Below are 22,030 nucleotides of genomic sequence, written 5' to 3'. Positions count from 1 at the left end.
TATTCCCAGCACTCTGGGAGGCCAAGGCGGGCAGATCACTTGAGCTCAGGAGTTCAAGACCAGCCTGGGCAACATGGCGAAACCCAGTCTCTACAAAAAAAAAATACGAAAGTTAGCCAGGTGTGGTAGTCCTCGCCTGAGGCTGAGGTGGGAGAATCACCTGAGCCTGGGCAGTCGGGGCTACAGTGAGCCATGATCACACCCCTAAACTGCAGTCTAGGTGACATAGTAAGACACGGTCTCAAAAAAAAAAGAGAGCGAGAGAGACAGAGGGAGGCAGAGAGAAAGAGTAAGGGGCGGGGCTACAGAAGACCAGATTTTGATAAATTTCTGTAACACAGATAACAAATGAGACACCACAATGACAAGTGCATCACAGTGGAGGAGGCCCAAATCTACAATGAGAAGGAGGTAGGAACCGGTTTTCCCAGCAAAGACTGACAGAGTCTCCAACCTTGGACAGAGAACAGCAATGGGAAATGGGGCAGTAAATTAAAAGAAGGTCTGAGTACACCTGAGAAATTTGGTCCCTCCTCACATTTTCCACACACACACACACCTAGTCACTGCAAAGAACATTTGCCCAAAGAAGAAGTCAGACAACCATTCTCCAAAAATAATTAAGAGGTAATATTAAAAGTATAACAGTTAAAGAAGGGAGTACTAATTTCCTCCTGTTTCATAATAAATGTAAAGTAATACAGTCTGATATTGATGGAATCAAAGCTAGAGAATACATTGCTTATGTTATACAAGGAACCTACAGCAGAACAAAAAATAATACAGAAACAAAACCAGAGCGGAAGAGAAGGAAATTATGTGGGAGATTATATAAATAAGCCAGATTCCTTACCATGGAAACATGATATACAGTCAACAATTTCAGTTATTTAAATTTATGGGGGGTACCTAGCAAGAAAACAAAAAAGAGAAAGATGAAATGTGGTCTTCTCTGATGAGTGGGACTACAGGAAGGAGAACAGCAAGAGGCTGCAACACTTTTTTCAACTGTGTAAGGAGAATACTTTTATAATTTAAAATTACCTGCTAACTAGTTGAAAAATATTCTTTTCAAAATGGATTGACCCAGAAAGTTACCCTGAAGGACAGAAAATCTGACTACTTAGTCTGGTATCTTTCAGTCTTTCAAAAAAATAGACATAATTCTTCAGGTTGTGAGGAAAAATTATCTTCCTAAGCATACAAGTAAGGAAAAAGAAATGGAACTGAGAAATAAGGAAGATTTTATCTTCCAGAATTCTGATAAAAGATGAGTTAGAAATGAGAGGCTATAATTCCCTAATCCTTCAGGCTGAAGAATGGCAATTGGGAATAGTGTTTTCAACCTCAAATTCCTATTCTGGAAGTTGTTAATCGGCTTGAATGGTGGATGGCTTAATTATATAAGGACCACATTAATGTCTCAAAGGAGGGAGAGTGATCTGATAGGTTTTAATTTAAAACACTCTTCATAAAATTAAAAATGAATGCCAAACTGACTATAATCTTTGCCTCTGTGGAGAAGTAAAAGGCCAATACAGCTCTAAGAATACAGCATGATCAACGGTCTTTGAGGCTAAATTGATCCAGTACTGGTCAAAAATCATGAATGTTATTCATTGGGCAGTCAAAAGTAGTCTCTCCGTTTCTGTTCCAGATAGCAGGTCTTTTTCTAGGTTATTTTCAGATAGTTAGAATTGCATCTATCTGTTAATGGGTAACATTTTCACTATTCACATCCTCTAGAATGACTCTATAGAACTAAAAATCCTGGGATCTAAATGTATGTATGTAGCTCACAGCACTTACGGCACTCATCTTAAATAGAACAGTACAGTTTGGAACAATTTGGATCCATTCTGTTTCATTCTAGAGTTTTACTGGCATTGTACCATTCCAAAAAAAAAAAAGAGATGGAACAAACAAGTTAAAATCTATACAAAGTTAGAGTTAACAAGGGTAGTAACTTTTCAAAGTATAGAAAAATACAACAACTGCGAGAACCCTAGGTCAAATATGAAAGTACCCATCTTTGAAGGGAACATGCAACCTGCTAGCTTTGATCCTAGGATACCTTTTTTTTTTTTGAGATGGAGTCTTACTCTGTCGCCCAGGCTGGAGTGCAATAGCATGATCTCTAAGCTCACTGCAACCTCCACCTCCCGAGTTTAAGTGATTCTCCTGCCTCAGACTCCTGAAAACCTGGGACTACAGGGGCACACCACCACGCCCAGCTAATTTTTGTATTTTTGTAGAGATGGGGTTTCACCATGTTGGCCAGGCTGGTCTCGAACTCCTGGCCTCAGGTGATCCTCCTGCCTCGGCCTCCCAATGTGCTGGGATTACAGTTGTAAGCCACTGTGCCCAGCTGATCCCAGGATACTTTAATGGAATTCTAGGATCCAGGACCATTACTGATAGACACATTTGCCTTAGTTGTTGACCTCCACAGCAATGTTATCCAAAAGAATTAATGCATGCTATATATATATAAATCTAAATTTCTACTAACCAAATTTTGAAAAGCAAAAGGAAACACAAAATTAAGTTCAATATATTCAAAATATTATTTCAACATACAGCCAATACTTTAAAGGATTATTAATGAAATATTTTACATGTTTTTTCAGACTTGAAAAACTTCCAAGTCTTTTACACCTATTATGTTTAAAAAGTATGTATTTTACACTTGTAGCACATTTCAATTGAAACAAGCCCATTTTAAGTGCTAAATATTCACATGTGGCTACTAAGACACTCTCATTTGAGTTCTCCTTTTGGTTGACAGGCATGGGTTAATAGGAGCAAAACTCTCGGTTTCCAAGTCAATTGTAGTTTCCTGCTATCACACAGGATCAAGCAGGAGTCTTCTTGGTTGTGGTATAAGAAAGCTTAACCTCTATTAAAAGAGCCAACTGGATTAGTAAAATGAACACACCTGTTTGCCTCTATGCCCTGTTGAAACTCTACTACAAAGACAATGGGGGGTGGCGGGGAGAACATAAAATCTGCAAGAACAAAAAACATGAGAACAGACAAGAGCACCACTTTGCTTCCAGAACATTAGGAAGCAGGCTTACACACTTCTCCAACCTTCTCCCTGACTTTCTAGCTAGGAAATTGGTGGATACCTTAACTGACTTGGATAAGAGACAAAGACCTGTTGCACACCAAACCACTAGGTCCCTGTACTCATCACCCTACAGTGAAGACTACCAAACCCAAGAAGACTACTCTATTCACATAACTGAATTTTTAGTCAGCTTTTAAGTGCCTCAAGCTTAAATATTCTTTCATTCTCAAGCATTTACTGAAAGCCTACTATGTGCCACGCACTGTTCTAAGCACTGTGGATATAGCAGTGAACAAAACAAGGTCCCCCACTCAAGGAACTCACATTGTAAAAGGGAAATCAACAATAAACAAATACAGCATATAGAAAAGAAATAGAAATAAAGCAGGAAAACGGGACAGGGTGTAATGGGAAGCGGGAGAAGGAATGCTGTTTTATCTAGGAAGGTCAGGAGTAGTCCTACTGATGATAAATTTGGGCAGAAGCCAGAAGGGTGGGAGGAAGCCATTCAGATATATGGGCAAAGAGTGTTCCAGGCAGAAAGAAAGAAAAGCAAGAACAAAACCCCTGAAAGGAGAGTACACTTTGCCTACTGGAGGAACACAAAGAGGCCCATTAGGCTGGAGTGAAATGAGCGGCACAGAATGATGGGGGAAGGGGTAATATCACAGAAGATGAAGTGAACTAAAGCAGTCAGGCCTTGAAGACCCCAGTTAAGGGCTCAATTTTTATTTCAGGTGAAATGGGAAGCCATGAAAAGAGTGACATCATCTGACTTTATGTTTTAAAAGAATTACTTTGCCAGTTGTATGATAAAATGACTGTAGGGCAACAAGGGCAGGAATAGAGATCAGTTAGGAGGCTACTGCAATAGTGTAGATGAGGCCTAAAGGTTACTTGGCAAAGGGAGAAAGAAATGAGAAGAGGGGATATTGAGTGAGGCTATGCTTTTGTTTCAATAATTTCAAATTTATTTTTTAGAAAGCAAAAATAAAAATATGACAAAAAGCACCCATACACACTTTACCAGATTCATCTATCAATATTTACCTATTGTCAACACTTTACCTATCAAACATACACAAATGGGTGTGTGTGTGTGTGTGTACAGATAATTTCTTGTCTGAGCCATTTGAGAGTAAGTTACATAAATCATAGCCGTTTTCCCCAACCACTTCAGCATATCCTTAAAACGTGATATTCTCTTCCATGATCATAGCACAGTTATCAACCTCAGTAAATTTAACATGATATAATACTTTAATCTACTGTTTGTACTCCAGTTTTGTCAGATGACCCAATAACGTCCCAGCATTTTATCCTTTCCAGGTTAGGATCCAGTTTAGGATCAGATATTGTATTTAGTTGTCAATCTCTTTAGGTGCCTTTAATCTGCAACATTTCCAGAACAGTCACAGCATTGACATTTTGAAGAACAAACTCCCCCTGCTCTTTTTTAAATTACAATGTGCCTAATTTTAATTTTGTCTGCTGTTTCTTCATGATAAGATTCTGATTCTGGCTTCTCAGTGACACAAATGTAATGCTGTGATCTTCTCAGGGTACCACATCTGGAGGCACCAAATGTCCATTTGTCCCTTGTTGGTGCTATTAACTTGATCACTTAATCAAGGTATTGTCCAATTTGTCCACTGTACTAGCACTGTTACTTTTTTCCCTTCCCACTAATAAGCAATCTCTGGGAAAACACTTCATTTAAGGCCACACAAACTACTACTAATCAAAATTTCCCTCCAATTTAGAATTTGTTCATGGTTCTTGCCTAACCCAATCTTTCCTATAACTGCAAAATGATTTTCCAAAAATGTCTCCAGCTGCATTACCCCCTAAAAAGAGAGTCAGCTTGTTCTCTGAAACTTTGAAGCCAGGCATTGACTTCTCCTTTCGCGCTGTGAGAGTCCTAGATGGCATCTTCAAATAGAACGCTATTTCAACTACACTGAAAAATCTGTTTTTTACTGTAGCTATCTTCAATTATCTTAGCTAGATCTTCTCTATGAAGGATGAGGGAGGCAAGGAAACTACAGAAGAAAAGTTTGAAGCTGGCAGAGGTTGGTTCATGAGCTTTAAGGAAAGAAGCCATCTCCATAATGTAAAAGTGCAAGGTGAAGCAGCGAGTGCTGATGTAGAAGCTGCAGCGTTATTCAGAAGATCTAGCTAAGATAACGCTGCAGCTTCTACATCAGCACTCGCTGCTTCACCTTGCACTTTTACATTATGGAGATGGCTTCTTTCCTTAAAGCTCATGAACCAACCTCTGCCAGCTTCAAACTTTTCTTCTGTAGTTTCCTTGCCTCCCTCAACCTTCATAGAATTGAAGAGAATTTGAGCTTTGCTCTGGATTAGACTTTGACTTAAGGGAATGTTGTTTCTGGGTTGGTCTTTTACCCACATCACTAAAACATTCTCCATAGCAACAATAAGACCGTTTCACTTTCTTAACATTTGTGTATTCACTGGAGTAGCATTTTTAATTTCCTTGAAGAACTTTTCCTTTGCATTCACTACTTGGCCAACTGACCCAAGAGGTTTAGCTTTTGGACTATCTCAGCATTTTTTCTTTTAAGACAGGGTCTCACTCTGTCACCCAGGCTCGAGTGCAGTGGTGTGATTACAGCTCACTGCAGCCTAAACCTCCCAGGCTCAGGTGATCCTCCCACCTCAGCCTGCCAAGTAGCTGGGGCTACAGGCACGTGCCACCATGCCTGACTAATTTTTTGTATTTTTTTTTTTTTTGTAGAGATGGGGTTTCACCCTTTTGCCCTGGCTGGTCTCCAAGCTCTGGGTTCAATCAATCCACCTGCTGGGGCCTCCCAATGCACTGGGATTTCAGGAGTGAACCACCATGCAGGGCCCTATCATAGTTTTTGACATGCCTTCTTCACTAAGCTTCATCATTTCTAGCTTTTGAATTAAAGTGAGAGACTTCAGACTCCTCCTTTCAATTGGAGATGAAGAGTCCATTGTTGGATTATTAATTGACCTAATTTCAATATTGTTGTATCTCAGGGAATAGGGAGGCCCAAGGACAGGGAGAGAGACAGGGAATAGCAGTGGAGCAGTCAGAACACTCACAACATTCATCAGTTAAGTTCACCATCTAATGTGGGTACAGTTCGCAGCACCCCAAAACAATTACAATAGTAACATCAAAGATCACCAATCACACATTACCATAACAGATATAATAGTAGTGAAAAAGTCTGAAATATTATGAGAATCACCAAAATGGGACAGAGAGACAAAAAGTGAGCACAAGCTGTTGGAAAAATGGCACCAACAGACTTGCTCAATGCAGGGCTAGCATAAACCTTCAATTTGTTAAAAAAAACACAGTTTCTGCAAAGTGCAATAAAGGGAAGCACAATGTAAAACAAGGTATGCCTGAATTGAGTTAATAACAGCCAGGTTTCTCACTATCAAAGAAGATGCAGCAGCCCCCCTTATCTGTGGGTGATCTGTTCTAAAACTCCCAGAAGGGCCGGGCGTGGTGGCTCACACCTGTCATCCCAGCACTTTGGGAGGCCGAGGTGGGTGGATCACGAGGTCAGGAGATAACCAGGAGGTCATCCTGGTTAATACGGTGAAACCCCGTCTCTACTAAAAATATAAAAAAACTAGCTGGGCATGGTGGCGGGCGCCTGTAGTCCCAGCTACTGGGGATGCTGAGGCAGGAGAATGGCATGAATCCAGGAGGTGGAGCTTGCAGTGAGCCGAGATCACGCCACTGCACTCCAGCCTGGGCGACAGAGCCAGACTCCATCGCAAAACAAACAAACAAAAAAACCTCCCAGAGGATGCCTGAAACTGCATATAGTACTGAACCCTTATTATCCTATGTTTTTTTCCTATATATACATAATCTATGACAAGGGCTAATTTATAAATTAGGCACAGTAAGAGATTAACAACAATAATAACAAAATAAAATAATTATAACAATATACTGTAATAAAAGTTATATGAATTCGTGATCTCTCTCTCTGTGTCCAATATATCTTAATGTTTTCAGACTGCCATTGACCATAGGTAACCGAAATAATGGAAAGTGAAAACACAGGTAAGGCAGGACTACTGCAGTACAAATATGAAACAGGAGAAAATCAGAATGAACTTTGTAATGTTAAGATGGATTCATGGTTTTCAAGGTAGATAAAAAGGTATAGATTTAAATGTGTTTCCGTATGTGTGTGTATACTACATACATATGCGGGTTTGTTGTTTTTCTGTTCGGTTTGGTTTTTTTTTTTTTTTTTTTTTTTTGAGATGGGAGTCTCACTCTGTTGCCCAGGCTGGAGTGCAGTGGTGCCATCTCGGCTCACTGCAACCTCTGCCTCCCGGGTTCAAGCAATTCGCCTGCCTCAGCCTCCCAAGTAGCTGGGACTACAGGTGCCCACCATGCCCGGCTAATTTTTTATTTTTAGTAGATACAGGGTTTCACCATGTTGGCCAGGCTGGTCTTGAACTCCTGATCTCAGGTGATCCGCCCATTTTGGCCTCCCAAAGTTTTCGGATTACAAGCGTGAGCCACTGCACCCAGCCGACATACATGTTTATGTATGTATTTCTCTAGATCTTTTCATTGAGTAGATTCAGAAGCAGTGATACCTAATAGCAATGAGCATATCTTGCACTCAAATCTTGTTTTCTCAATGTCATTATCCACTAAAAGGAACCAAGTATACTTAAAGAAATGGTTGATTCCAGGGCTAGTACAAGGCAAAGACAAGATAAGCTGGGAACATCTTATCATACCAGAATATAAGGAACTGCTCAAAGAATAATGGTGACATGTCAAAAAGACACAGACAACAGCCTGAAGGGCTCTCATTGGCCAGAAGGATTGCAAACACAATGGTTCCAACATTAATGAGTTACTGAATCAAATTGTAATCCTCTGGGTGTCTTGTTATATGACATAAAAGATACCTTGATGCGTTTAAATGACTACAGTTGGGGTTTGCATTATTGTTATACACTGCATAATGATGTTTTGGTCAACCATGGGCCACATATACAATGATGGTTTCATAAGATTATAAAGGAGCTAAAAAATTCCTATCACCTACTGATATTTTGATGATCATCACCCTACTTACACATTGGCCTATGCCAATGTGTGTCTGGCTTGGTTTTTAACAAAAAAAAATTAAAAAGTAAAAAAAATTAATAAAAAGCTTATAGAATACGGATATTAAAAAAATCTGAATGCTCTATGGTGTAAAGAAAAAAAAAATATTTCTGTAAAGCTGTACAATGTGTTTTAAGCTAAGTGTTATTACAAAAGTCAAAAAGTTAAAAATTAAAGTTTATACAGTAAAAAGGTTATAGTAAGCTAAGGGTAACTTATTGAAGAAATAAAAATATTTTTATAAATTTAGTATAGTCTAAGTGTACATCATATACAAAGTGTACAGTAGTATGCACTAATGTCCTAGGCCTAAACATTCACTCACCACTCACTCACTGAGCAACTTTCAGTCCTACAAGCTCCATTCATGGTAAGTGCCCTATACAGACATACCATTTTTTATCTTTTACACCATATTGTTACTCTACCTTTTCTATGTTTACATACACAAATACCACTGTGTTAAAATTACCTATAGTATTCAGCACATAACATGCTGTATGGGCTTGTAGCCTAGGAATAATAATGAGCTATCCCATATAGCCTAGATGTACAGAAGGCTATATCATTTAAGCTTGTGTAAGTACACTCTATGATGTTTGCACAATGACAAAATTGCCTGATGATGAGTTTCTCAAAATGTAACCCTGCCATTAAGTGACACATGACTGCATTCGTAACCTACACAAAGGCATAAAACAGGAGCAGGAGGGGAAACTGAAAACGCTCAGGTCCCTGTATTGATCAATAAAGAGATTTCCAGTCTTAGTAAAAATGCATGCTGATATCAATTAAAGTAACAGAATGTTAAACTCTTAAATCTGTAAATGGAAAAGAAACAAAGCAAATCCAGTCAATTAAAATATCCAAATAAGCAGACTACATCCATAATATCTAACGCCTGTTAAAAATATGAAGAAAATATGGTTAAATGCATATATTTGATAGAGCTGAGTGTGAGTACATGGCTGTTGGTTTTACTATTCACTAATTGCTATGGAGGAAATATTTGTGCCCCCCCATTCATATACTGAAGCACTAATTCCCAATATGATATTTAGAGGCAGGGCCTTTGGGAGGTGTCTTGGTATGTTTAGGCTGTTAAAATAAGTTAGGCTGGGTACTTTGTGGACAACGCAAATTTATCGTTCACAGTTCTGGAAACTAGGAAGCCCAAGATCAAGGCACCTGTGGATTAAGTATCTGGCGAAAGCTCAATCTACTTCATAAATGGTGCCTTCTTGCTGCGTGTTCACAAGGCAGAAAGGACAAGTAAGTTCCCTTGGGCCTATTTTACAAGGGCGTTAATATCATTCATGAGGGTGAAGCCCTCATAACCTAATCACCACCCAAAGATCCCACCCCTTAATACTACCACAATGGTGATGAGGTTTCAACATATGAATTTGCAGGGGACACAAACATTCAGACCACAGCAGGAGATAAACAGGTCATGAGGACAGAGCCCCCATGATGAAATTCATCTAAATGTCTAAAAAAAGAGACATGAGAAAGATTATCTCTCTCTCCACCATGTAAGGATACAGCAAGAAGGTAGACATCTGCAAACGAGAAAATGAACACTCACCATACACTAAATCTGTAGGCAGCCTGTATTAGTCCGTTCTCATGCTGTTATGAAGAAATACCCAAGACTGGGTAATTTATAAAGAAAAGAGGTTTAATTGACTCACAGTTCCATGTGGCTGGGGAGGCCTCAGGAAACTTACAATTATGGCAGAAGGAACCTCTTCACAGGGAAGCAAGAGAGAGAATGACAGCCAAGCGAAGGGGGAAACCCCTTATAAAACCATCAGATTTCATGAGAACCCATTCGCTATCATGAGAACAGTATGGGGAAACCACCCCCGTGATTCAATTATCTCCACCTGGTCCTGCCCTTGACACATGGAGATTATTACAATTCAAGGTGAGATTTGGGTAGGGACACAGAGCCAAACCATATCACAGCCTGATCCTGCACTTCCCTGCCTTCAGAACTATGAGAAACAAACGTTTATTATTTAAGCCACCCAGTCTATGGTATATTGTTACAGCTGCCCAAGCTAAGACACTGATTTTCCATATGCTAACAATAATTCATAAAACATACATATTTTAAAGGCTAACGGAGAAGCTATTGGACACGCCTTCCTTCGTTAGCCAACTGAGATTTGGATCTCATGTTTGCCTTCTAAATATGGATTTAAAGAAAGAGGCTAAGGAACCATGAAGAGATGGGAGCTACGCTAGCTACCTTTAGCAGAAGAGAAGTTTAGAAAAGATATTAGGGAGCTTACAGGATCCCCAGGAGTGCCTGAAGTCTATGTAACCTGGAATAATAACCAAATCCTCATGGAAGACTGCCACTGGGCACAGATACCACACCTCGCATCTTGGGAGCAGAGAATGCTATAGCTAAGATTTCTACCATTTGCCACCCCCAAAAGCCTATCTCTCTGCCAGTTCTTCCACCTTCATCAGGATAGATTCCACACAGCACCACCTTCTTCACTCTTCTTTCTTCCAAACTCAGGTGACTGCATCTGATTGGCTGGCTCTGTGTCATATGCCTGAGCTCTGGCTGCAAAGAACACAAAGAAATTGTCTTCTAGCAAGGGGATATAGAATCAATGGTAAGATTTTCCTCAATATAGGACAAATAATCAAAAGATGCTGGGTAACTACACAGATAAAAATGTCCACAAGTCCACTAGAGTCTGAAATCACTGAAAACTAGCCAAAAAGTTCCACTCAACACAAGAAGACATTTAGAAGTGGAAATCATGGAGAGTCAGAATGAAATTCTGTAAAAAGACAGACCTCATAGGGAACAGACGCATACATGTATGGTTTTCTAGGTACAATAAAAAGCTTCTCACCCACTGCTCCACCACACACACACACACACACACACACACACACACACACACACACTCTCATTCCTGCTCCAGAAGGTTAATGTTACATCATTAAATACATTCTTTTGAAGAAAATTATCTTTAAATTGTAAGCCCCTTGAGAATTATAAAATATTAACCTGAGTCATAATAAGTTAGAATAGAGTGCTTGCTTTGAGAAACAAATACGGAGAAAACAGAAATTTTTATAAAAGAGTAGGGAGGGGTGACTTAGTAGAACATTATCGACTACTTCAGGTAGCTAATAGATGTTTGAGATGTGTGCACTTTGTATATTCCTATGTGGCTCAGTTCAGCTGAGTGCAGTTTTCTGCATTCACCTAGTGTTTCTTAAGGACAAAATCACACAAAATTCACATTGTGCCCAAACTATTCCCTAATATACCAATCATCATGTTGGAACAATCCTCACATTTTCAAAACAGCATTACAACAGAACTTACTGTATTATTTAGACTTCATGTTTGGTAAAATAACCATTCAATTTTCTTTTCTTTCCCATTCAAGTTTTTTGTTCATTTTTCTACCAGGTTGCCTTTTTCATAATAATTTATAGGAATTCTTTAAACATCCTGACCAGTGATCTATATTGCAGTGTCTTCTTCCAGTCATGGCTTGTACTTTCATTTCTTCCTTATGGTTTACATTGATCAGAAATTCTTAATTTTAATACAGCTGAACATTTCCTTTATGACTGTGATTTTTATATTGTTTAAGAAATCTTTCGCCCACCCTGAGGTCACAGATATTCCATTTTGCCTTCTAAGTTTTACAGTTTGCTTTTTCCATGTTTTCTGTTTAATTGAGATGGTTATTGTCTTTAGACTTTTAAAGAACTTAGACTATCCTCAGAAGTACAACTGCATTTGAATTATAAAAATAACCAAATGATTACAAAGGTAATACCTGGAGCCTTAGGATTATTTGGCCAAAAAAAAAAAATCAGCATTGAGATGGAAAATAATGTTACAATAACTAATCAAATGTTCATCTTATCACATCTCCCCAAAAAAGAAAAAAGATTTCTTCCCAAGAATAAAATAAAGTCACTCTATATTTGCAAATTTGCCTACTCACTAAAATTTATTTGTAACCCCAAAATCAACCCTCAGGGCACTTTTGCAGTCATCTGCAATCACACATATGCAAGGAACAGTGAAAAATTTGAGTTGCCCAACATCCACATTCCCAGCTGAAGTTGAACAAAATGACATTCAGCTTTCTTGTTTCAGCTCTTATATGGTTAACAGGTATCCTTCTTGCAGTCTATTTAGTACCAGGTTTTTTGTAATTTTGTGCTTTTTGTTGGTGATTTCCCTGTTTAAAATGGCACTCAAGAACAGCGGTAATTGCTGTCTAGTGTTCCTAAGTACAAGAAGGCTGCGATGTGCCACAAAGAAAATATGTGTTAGACACTAACTTCATTAAGACATGAGTTACAGTGCTGTTGGCTGAGAGTTCAATGTTAATGAATCAACAATATATTAAATAAGATGTGTTTAAACAGAAACACACAAAACAAGGTCATGTATGATTGGTTGACAAAAATTGTGACCAGAGACTCACAGGAACCTAACCCTGTATTTCTTCTAGAAACAATACTCCATTGTAAACACTGAATTAGTGTTTACAGTGACTGTATTTTTTATTTTATTTTGAGATTGGGTCTCACTCTATAGCCCAGGCTGGAGTGCAGTAGCATGATCATAACTCACTGAAGCCCTGACCTGCCAGGCTCAAGTGAGTCTCCTATCTCAGCCTATTGCCTAGCTAGGACCACCAATGCATGCCACTACACCTGGCTAATTTTTTAAATTTTTTGTAGAGAAAGAGTCCCCAGGGTGGTCTCAAATTCCTAGGCTCAAGTGATCCTCACACCTCAGCCTTCCAACGTGTTGGGATTACAGGGGTGGGCCACTGCACTCAGCCTTACAGAGACTTTATGAAATATAATTACTATAAGTAATGAGAATCAACTCTAACTTTAAAGTATCGGAAAGAAAAATAAGGGTATCAGTTTGGATTCTGTCAAGTAATAATTTTTTAGATGCTGTCAGTCCCACATTTTTCATACTATACATCCTATTTTATACTAGAAAAATGATATAATCATAAACCAACAAAAAACCACATAGACCATTCCTTAGGAAAACTTTTTAATTTTTAACAATTGCATATATGTAGTGATTTTTGCCACCATCCAGAATCTCCTGGTTTGTCTTGAAGGTCTAGAAAGTAGACTTTATCCCTATCTGGACTTTATCTGTCTATCAATCAATCTAGATGATCCAATCTATCTGTTTATCTATCTATCTACATGAAAAGTGGACTTAATTCATTCACCCAAAGATTAGCAAAATTTCACAGAGACTTAATAACTCAATTAATTAAAAACTGATGTATACACTAGAGTTAAAATGTATTGATTTATAAAGAGATGTCTCTTTTTGATAACATAAACACTGATATATCCTGCCCAGGAAACTTTATTCCTTTCCTGACGTCAAGGTGCATGAGAAACCAAAGTAATAAAAACTAGACTGGCAAGTACAGCACTGGTCTTGAAGGATATTTAATAAGAGAAGTTTGATGAACTACCACTTACCTACAATAAAAAAAACATATTTCTAACAATAATAATCTAGAGTATCTATTAAGGGCTAACCAGGTACTGATATATAAATTTACTCAACAGCCCTATGAGGTAGGTAACATACTAGCCTTTTAGATTAGAAATGTGAATTTAGACAAGTTAGAGGAGTTAGGAATCTTACCCAGATTATGCCACTTGTAAGTATTAAGGGTTGAGAGTCAAATCACAATCTGACTTCAGAGCCCTTACCAAGTGTCCCAACCTCTACCAGAGTGCTCATGCTCAACACTTGTTTCCTTCCTGTTAGGAAAGCTAACTACATCAGTTTCTACAGCCTCCTATTCTACGTTGTACCACTCCTTCTGTTAATATTTCTTTCTTTTTTTTTCTTTTTTGAGTCAGAGTTTTACTCTGTCACCCAGCATGGAATGCAGTGGTGCAATCTCAACTCACTTAGCTCACTGCAACCTCCGCCTCCCGGGTTCAAGTGATTCTCCTGCCTCAGCCTCTCAAGTAGCTAGGACTACAGGCACATGCCACCACACCCAACTAATTTTTGTATTTTTTACTAGAGATGAGGTTTCGCCATGTTGGTCAGGCTGGTCTCAAACTCCTGGCCTCAAGTGATCTCTCCGCCTCAGCCTCCCAAAGTACTGGGATTACAGTCATGGGCCACTGTGCCCAGCTAATATTTCTTTCTTAAAATGTGTTTACCCCACTGATTAAACTAGCAATCCATTTCTAATAACTTAAAGGTTTATGGTGTCCCCTAGGAGTCTGTCTTATATCTTCTCCTCTCAAATTATTCAAAACTTTCTGTGAGCGATCTCATCCATGTCCATGGGTGGTCTTAGATTTGGGGATTATTTGCTGCACAGCAATCTCTTCTGCACTCCAAATCTGTGTCCAACTATCAACCTGACATCTTTACTTGAATGCTACATGAATGCTCATCTCATTCTAAATAAAAGTCAAAATGCTCACAGTAACTTATGAGACACTGAGCTTAATATGATCTGCAATTTCCCCCCATATGACTGCCATGATTTGAACACATGTGCCCTCTCCAGAATTCATACTGAAACCTAATCCACAAAGCAATAGTATTAACAGGCTTTGGAAGGTGATGAGGCCACACAGGCTCTGCCATCACAAATGGTTTAGTGCTCTTATAAGAGGCCTGCAGAAAGCAAGCTAGGCCCCCTTTTTGCCTTTCCACCATGTGAATAGACAGCATGCAAGGTGCCATCTTGGAAGCAGAAGCCTGGCCCTGACCAGACACCGAACCTGGCAGCATCTTGATCGTGAACCTCCCATCCTCCAGAACTGTGAAAAAGAAATTTACTCTTTATAAATTACCCGGTCTCAGATATTTTTTTACAGTAGCACAAACAGACTAAGACAATACCCATTTCCTCCTACTCCCCCTCCCTCCGCTCCAGCCACCTAGTCTCTTCACTGTTCCTCTAACTTCACAAGCATGCTTCCACCACAGAACCTTTACATTTGCTCTTCCTTCTGCCTGAAATGCCCTTTCCCTGGATATATGCATGCCTATTTCATTTTCTTCAGATATGAGATCAAAAGTCATCTTCTCAAGTAAGGCTGGTCTCTAGTCACCTATCAAATATTTTAAAATTTCAACACCACCTCTCTGACACTTCCTTGTTTTTCTCCAAGAAGTTATCATACATTTACACAGATACAGAGATGGATACATAGATACATAGATATATAGAAATAAAAACTTATTTGGCTTATTACATTTCTCCCATTGCAAGCTAAGCTCTATTAGGATAAGAACTTTTATCTGTTTCCTTCATTCCTATGGGTATAGAATAGTGCCTGGCATACCACAAAACCTTAAGAAATATTTCTTGAATAAATTAACGAACCACAGGCAATCCAAACTTAACATGCTCAAAATAGAATTCATCATTTCTCCCTCTCCCACCCCAAAACCTATTATTCCCACTGTACTTTCTATTTCAGGGAAAGGCACCATCATTTAACCAAGTGTTCATGCCAGAATTCTCCAAGATTCATTCTTGACTCCTTCCTTCCAAGCAACCATATTTCCAAGTTCCATCTCCAAGTTCTGTTGCTAAACATCTCATTAATCCATCCATTTCTCTCCGTCTTTACTGCTATCAATCTAGTCTGGGCCACCATCATCTCTCACTGGGACTACCATAGCCTTCAAGTGGCACATTGTTTTCATTTTTTGGCCTCCTAAAATCCATTCATTCAAAAGCCAAAATCATCTTTTTAAAAAATGAGCCTATGTGCCTCCCCTGTTAAAAACCCTTCACACGCTTCCCACTGCATGGAACAAAATCCAAATTCCTCACTCTGCCCAGAACCCCCTGCATCACATGGCTCCTGTTCATCTGCCCAACCTCATCTCATACTATTCCTCCCCTCACACACTACACTCTAATCACAAAGGCATCCACTCTGTTCCTCAAGTCCAACAAATCCTTACCACAGCCAGGCCTGTGCAATTGGCAGTCCCTCTTCCTGGAATGCTCTTCTCCCAGTTTTTTTTTTTTAAGCCTGCTCCTTCTCATCTACCAGTCTCAGTGAAATGACACCGCCTCAAAAAAATATTTTCTTTTAACAATCCATCTAAAGTGGCCTCACTTAATATCTCCTTCATCAGTCTGTTGATATACTTGGATTTTGTCTATGTTCCCCAACAAAATATAAAAGCTCAATAAGAAGCTTATCTGTCTTCTTCCTCTTTTTCTTCTTCTTCTTTTTTTTTTTAAGACAGAGCCTTGCTCTTGTCACCCAGGCTGGAGTGAAATGGCATGATCTCAGCTCACGGCAAACTCTGTCTCCTGGGTTCAAGCGATTTTCCTGCCTCAGTCACCCGAGTAGCTGGGATTACAGGTGCCCACCACCCCACCCAGCTAATTTTTTGCATTTTTAGTAAAGATGGGGTTTCACCATGTTGGCTAGGCTCCAGGCTGGTCTCAAACTCCTGACCTCAGGTGATCCACCTGCCTCGGCCTCTCAAAGTGCTGGTATTACAGACATGAGCCACCACGCCCACTGTCTTCTTTATTGCTCTTTTCCTTAAGTCTAGCACAGTGCCTGGCACATAATTTCTATCAAGTATTTGTTGAATAAATGGCTACACTAAATCATCATTTAGCAGAGATGGGACAGAGGGAGATTTTAACATGAAATGGGTTGCTGGACAAAGACAGTCTCCTTATAATCCCTTCATGTCACAGTGTCCCCAGAAAATGGTTTTGTACAGCACACTATGATAAACAGACAAGAATGCTTGCAGCCACAGGTGACCAGCACAAGGGCTTAGCCATCCCAGGATGAGCCCAGCCGCCCAGAGAGCTAAGAGGCTCAATACCTCATACACCTTGAAAAGCTCTGGATTGTGACACTTAAGATTTCTTCCAACTTTGAAATTCCTTTATGAATTTTCTCAAGAAATGCATAGACCTAAGAATCTTTATAACTCTTAGCTATCTAACACAGAATAAACTCTATATTTATAAACCCTACCACTGATTACCTATATATAGTCTATAACCTATTTAGTCTTCACCATTTCTAATAACTTTTGTTATCCCCAAGACTGATCTGAGAGTAGGCTACTGACATGAAAACTCATGACAGCAAATGTAGCAAGAGATGAAGAAGCTATAAAATCACAACAAAGATGTTCAACACTCAGACTAGATAAAGACCCCAAAGTCAGAAAGCCTGTTCTTCTTTTACACCAGTTATTCACCTCTTATGACACGTAGAGTCTACACTGACTTTGCTGGCAAACCAGGCTAGCACATGGCCCTGACATTTCATAAGGTCCTGGTAATTCAAACAGAGAGTTCATAAGACTACACTCTAAGGTCATTAACTTTACTCATCAGTTATATTAAAAACTAGAGGTAGATGAGTACAGTTTATTGTATGTCTATTACACTTCAATAAACGTGTAAAAAATAAACTTGAGAGGAGTGATCAAAGTTAGTATGACTAGTAATATGACAAAGTGACATCATATGCCTCTTGATCTAATGACTGAGGACAAAGCATCATTCTTGTGATATTCCTGCCAAAACAGTATAACTTCAATTTAATTATAAGAAAACATCAGAAAATCCTGGATTGAAAGCATATTCTAAAAAATAAATGGCCCATTTTTTTATGCCAATGTTTTATGACAAAGAGGTTAAGGAATTGTTCCAAGGTAAAGGAGACAAAAGTGGCATAAAAACTAAATGTAGTTCATGTTCATACTTTGAATCCTAGAAAATAGTTTTTTTTTTACTTTTACTTTTCTTATAAAAGACATCAGTGGGGGCTGGGCACGGTGGCTCATGCCTGTAATCCCAGCAATTTGGGAGGCTGAGGCAGATGGATCACTTGAGGTCAGGAGTTCAAGACCGGCCTAGCCAACATGGTGAAACCCCATCTCTACTAAAAATACAAAAATTAGCCAGGCATGGTGGCCTGTGCCTATAATCCTAGCTACTCAGGAAGCTGAGGTGGGAGGGAGGATCACCTGAGGCAGTTTGCAGTGAGGGGAGATCGTACCACTGCACTGCAGCCTGGGCGATAGAGCAAGACTCTGACTTGAAAAAACAAAACAAAACAAAAAGACATTAGTGGGAAAAATCACTGAAATAAGGTCTATAGATAATAAATTCCCGATTTTAATAATTGTGTTATGGTTATAAAACAGAGTATCGTTGTATCTTTTTAAAAAATATGCAGCTGGGCATTGTGGCTCATGCGTGTAATCCCAGCACTTTGGAAGGCTGAGGCAGGCAGATCACCTGAGGTCAGGAGTTCGAGACCAGTTTGACCAATATGGGGAAACCTTGTCTCTACTAAAAGTACAAAAATTACCCGGGTGTGGTGGCATGCGCCTGTAATCCCAGCTACTCGGGAGGCTGAGGCAGGAGAATTGCTTGAACCCGGGAGGCGGAGGTTGCACTGAGCTGAGATTGCACCACTGCACCCCAGCCTGGGTAACGGAGAGAGACTCTGTCTCAAAAAAACAAACAAAAAAAATGTATTGGCCAGGCACAGTTGCTAATGCCTATAATCCCAACACTTTGGGAGGCCTAAGCAGGCAGATGGCTTGAACCCAGGAGTTTGAGACCAGCCTGGGCAACATGGTGAAACCCTGTCTCTACAAAAAATATGAAAATTAGCTAGGCCTGGTGGTGTGTGCTTGTAGTCTCAGCTACTTGGGAGGCTGAGATGGGAGAATTACCTGAGCCTGGGGAGGTGGAGGCTGCAGTGAGCCATGGTCATGCTACTGAACTCCACGCTGGGCAACAGAATGAGACCCTGTCTTTAAAAAAAAAAAAAAATGCACTGATGTTCTCACAAGTAGAAGCTAAACATTATATATGCATGAACATAAAGATGGGAACAAAAGACACTAGGGACTACTAGAGAGGGGTGGGTGGGGACAAGGGCTGAAAAACTACCTACTAGGTACTATGTTCACTACCTGGGTGAGAAGATCAACCCCAAACCTTAGCATCACGCAATATACCTGTGTCACAAACCTGCACGTGTATCCCCTGAATCTAAAATAAAAGTTGAAATGCAAAATTATTATAAAATTAGGAATAAAAATAAATTTTGCTGTTATTGTTGTTGTTGAGATAGTATTTCATTCTTGTTACCTAGGCTGAGTGCAGTGGCACAACCAGGACTCACCCAGGCTCAAGTGATCCTCCTGCCTCAGCCTCCCAAAGTGCTGGGATTACAGGCATGAGCAACCACACCTAGCCAAAAATAAATTTTCTTAACCTCAAAAAAATGAAATATACACTGGAGTTTTTAGTTTTAACCACACCAAGTCTGCAACTTATAAATGATTCAGAAAGTTAAGAATGTGTGTGTGTGTGTGTGTGTGTGTATATATGTTCATATAAACATTTAAGAGGAAAAAACCTTTTTACAAAACTAGGCGAAGAACACATGCAAGCTATGAGGGGAAATGCTGGAGAATTTACCAGTTTCAAATACAAAAAGATGGAATGTGAAAAAACATATCACACAATAACATACATCACTAATTTTATTATGAGAGAAGGGAGAGGAATTTCTGCAAAAAACCTTTATCAGGAACAGCATTTTCTTATGTGAAAAGGTGTTTGTAATTTTATGGTCTTCGGTTAATAATGGAAAAATTTATGGTAACAAATATATCAAAATACTTGGAAATCATATGCTAATTTTTGAAGGAAATATTTACTCAGTCATTCCCAAAGCTCCATAAAATAAAAGGAGCTAGAGTTGTAGGCAAGAAAAATACAAGAATGACACAAAAATTTTTCCTATGCCAGAATAAATGGTGCTGTATCTTATGTAGACAGATACACCAATGGAATTTTGCTGAAGACAAGGCAGCCTAATTCGGCAGCCTGAAGCCCGGAAAAAAATATGGCAGGATGAAAGCAGAGAAGTACTTCAAAATCAAAAGGATATGCAAGGTATTTCATTGTTCATATTAATCTAATGTTAATATACACAAATGCATTTTATGTAGTTCATAATAGAAGGAGCTACAGAGTTAAATCAACAAATATTCACTGAATGTCTAGCGTATGCCAACACTGGAGATACAGAATAACTTCAAATAAAAATTAATTCCAGGCCAAGCGTGGTGGCTCATGCCTGTAATCCCAACACTTTGGGGGGCCAAGGAGGGAGGATCACCTGAGGTCAGGAGTTCAAGATCAGCCTGGCCAACATGGTGAAACCCCGTCTCTACTAAAAATACAAAAATTAGCCAAGCATGGTGGCAGGCGCCTGTAATCCCAGTTACTTGAGAGGCTGAGGTAGGAGAATTGCTTGAACCTGGAGGTAGAGGTTTCAGTGAGCTGAGGTCATGCCATTGCACTCCAGCTCAGGCCACAAGAAGGAAACTCTGTCTCAGAAAAAAAAAAAAAAAAAAAAAAAAAATTAATTCCAAGTGCTCAGATTAGTGTTCCTCCTAAAACCTTTAAGTAAAAGAAAGAATACAACTTACACATTAAAATGTTCAGTTAGTAAATATCCCATGAAGCTATAAAAAAAAAACTCCTCCTGGATAGAGAAATTCTCTCCACTAGCAGCAGCCATTCCAACCAGTTTGTTTCACTGAGGTGTTGGGATAATGCTAGCTAACAGATTTATGTTGAGGAATAGCAGAGTTTTCCATGTAGTAAGATACTAAATAGGTATAATAATAGAAAAACTCTTTACTGGCACAATAATTTACTGCTAAGCATAGAATTTAGGGTTATAAGATTAATAAAGTACTGTTTTCTGAACCAACATTACAGTGTAAGAACTCCCAAGAGTTTCTTAGTGGAATATATACCACTGAGGTACTCTAAATAACTATTTATACCCTATTTCATTCCATGAGCAATTTGAGACAGGAATCTGTGACTGGCTTAATTTGGCTTTTGATCATTATTGATATATACAACCTCTTTTGTTGACATCACACCCTTACTTATCTTTTCAGTAGAAATCTGTGATGTTTCTTTGAAGTGGAACATCTCTCTATCAGATCAGTAAGCACCACTGAGTCCATAGTTAAAGCAAAAACCAAACATCAAATTGTTAAGATCTGATGGTCTATTTATTATAACTGCTTTAACATCAAATATCTTGTAGCATTTATTACTACAATTATTATTACTGTCATAAAAATAAGCTGAGTTAATAATTACAATGGTAATAAGTATTACAGAAACAATGCAGTCCCTTGATTTGTGAGGCTTCACCTCCCAAGAGGGAATCAAGAAAAATACACTGAATATATATACATCCTGGAAAATAAAGTGCCAAAAATTAGACAGAATTGAATTTAAAGAGTACAGTTTCCCTGATTTAGAAGGATATGAAAACTCAGTTCTGTGGATCAAAGATATTATAAACACATAGAAAATTACCACTAAATTCTAGCTCATGACATTTTTATCTTATTCTATAAACTGGATCTTATATGCCTTTCAAAATAGAGAATTATCTGCTAATGCTGAATCTGCTCTACATGTCTTCATGTAATTACATCCATGCCCAGGAAAAGAAAATGTTGTCTATACTATAATGCTTATTTTATATTTATATTGTACTATAATGCAATATTTTAGAGAAGAAAAAATGTTCACACCTAAGTAGTCAACAAATCCGTCCTAAAATAAGAAGGTTTGTTTTGTCTGTTTGTTTGTTTTGAGACAGGGTCTTGTTCTGTTACCCAGGCCGGAGTGCAGTGGCACAACCATGGCTCACTAGAGCCTTGACCC

General features: G+C 38.9%; 1 protein-coding gene across 6 annotated transcripts in view; it reads right to left on the bottom strand.

Annotated features, from left to right (window-relative positions):
- The window catches only part of PBX3 (PBX homeobox 3), a 222,793-nt gene that overhangs the window by 151,286 nt on the left and 49,477 nt on the right, over nt 1-22,030 (bottom strand). The window contains exon 3 of one of the 6 annotated variants that reach the window (XM_063649932.1): nt 10,701-10,809. The exons of the other annotated variants lie outside the window; for them this stretch is intronic. Within the exon in view, the coding sequence (XP_063506002.1) occupies nt 10,701-10,794 (94 nt within the window). The 5' untranslated portion in view covers nt 10,795-10,809. The remainder of the gene's footprint in view (nt 1-10,700; nt 10,810-22,030) is intronic. 6 annotated transcript variants of the gene reach the window in all.

The sequence above is a fragment of the Pongo pygmaeus genome, chromosome 13 (genome assembly GCF_028885625.2).
Source record: "Pongo pygmaeus isolate AG05252 chromosome 13, NHGRI_mPonPyg2-v2.0_pri, whole genome shotgun sequence".
In the NCBI taxonomy this organism is placed as follows: domain Eukaryota; kingdom Metazoa; phylum Chordata; class Mammalia; order Primates; family Hominidae; genus Pongo; species Pongo pygmaeus.
Note: the sequence above shows the minus strand (reverse complement) of the source record. Positions and strands in the feature narration are given on the sequence as shown.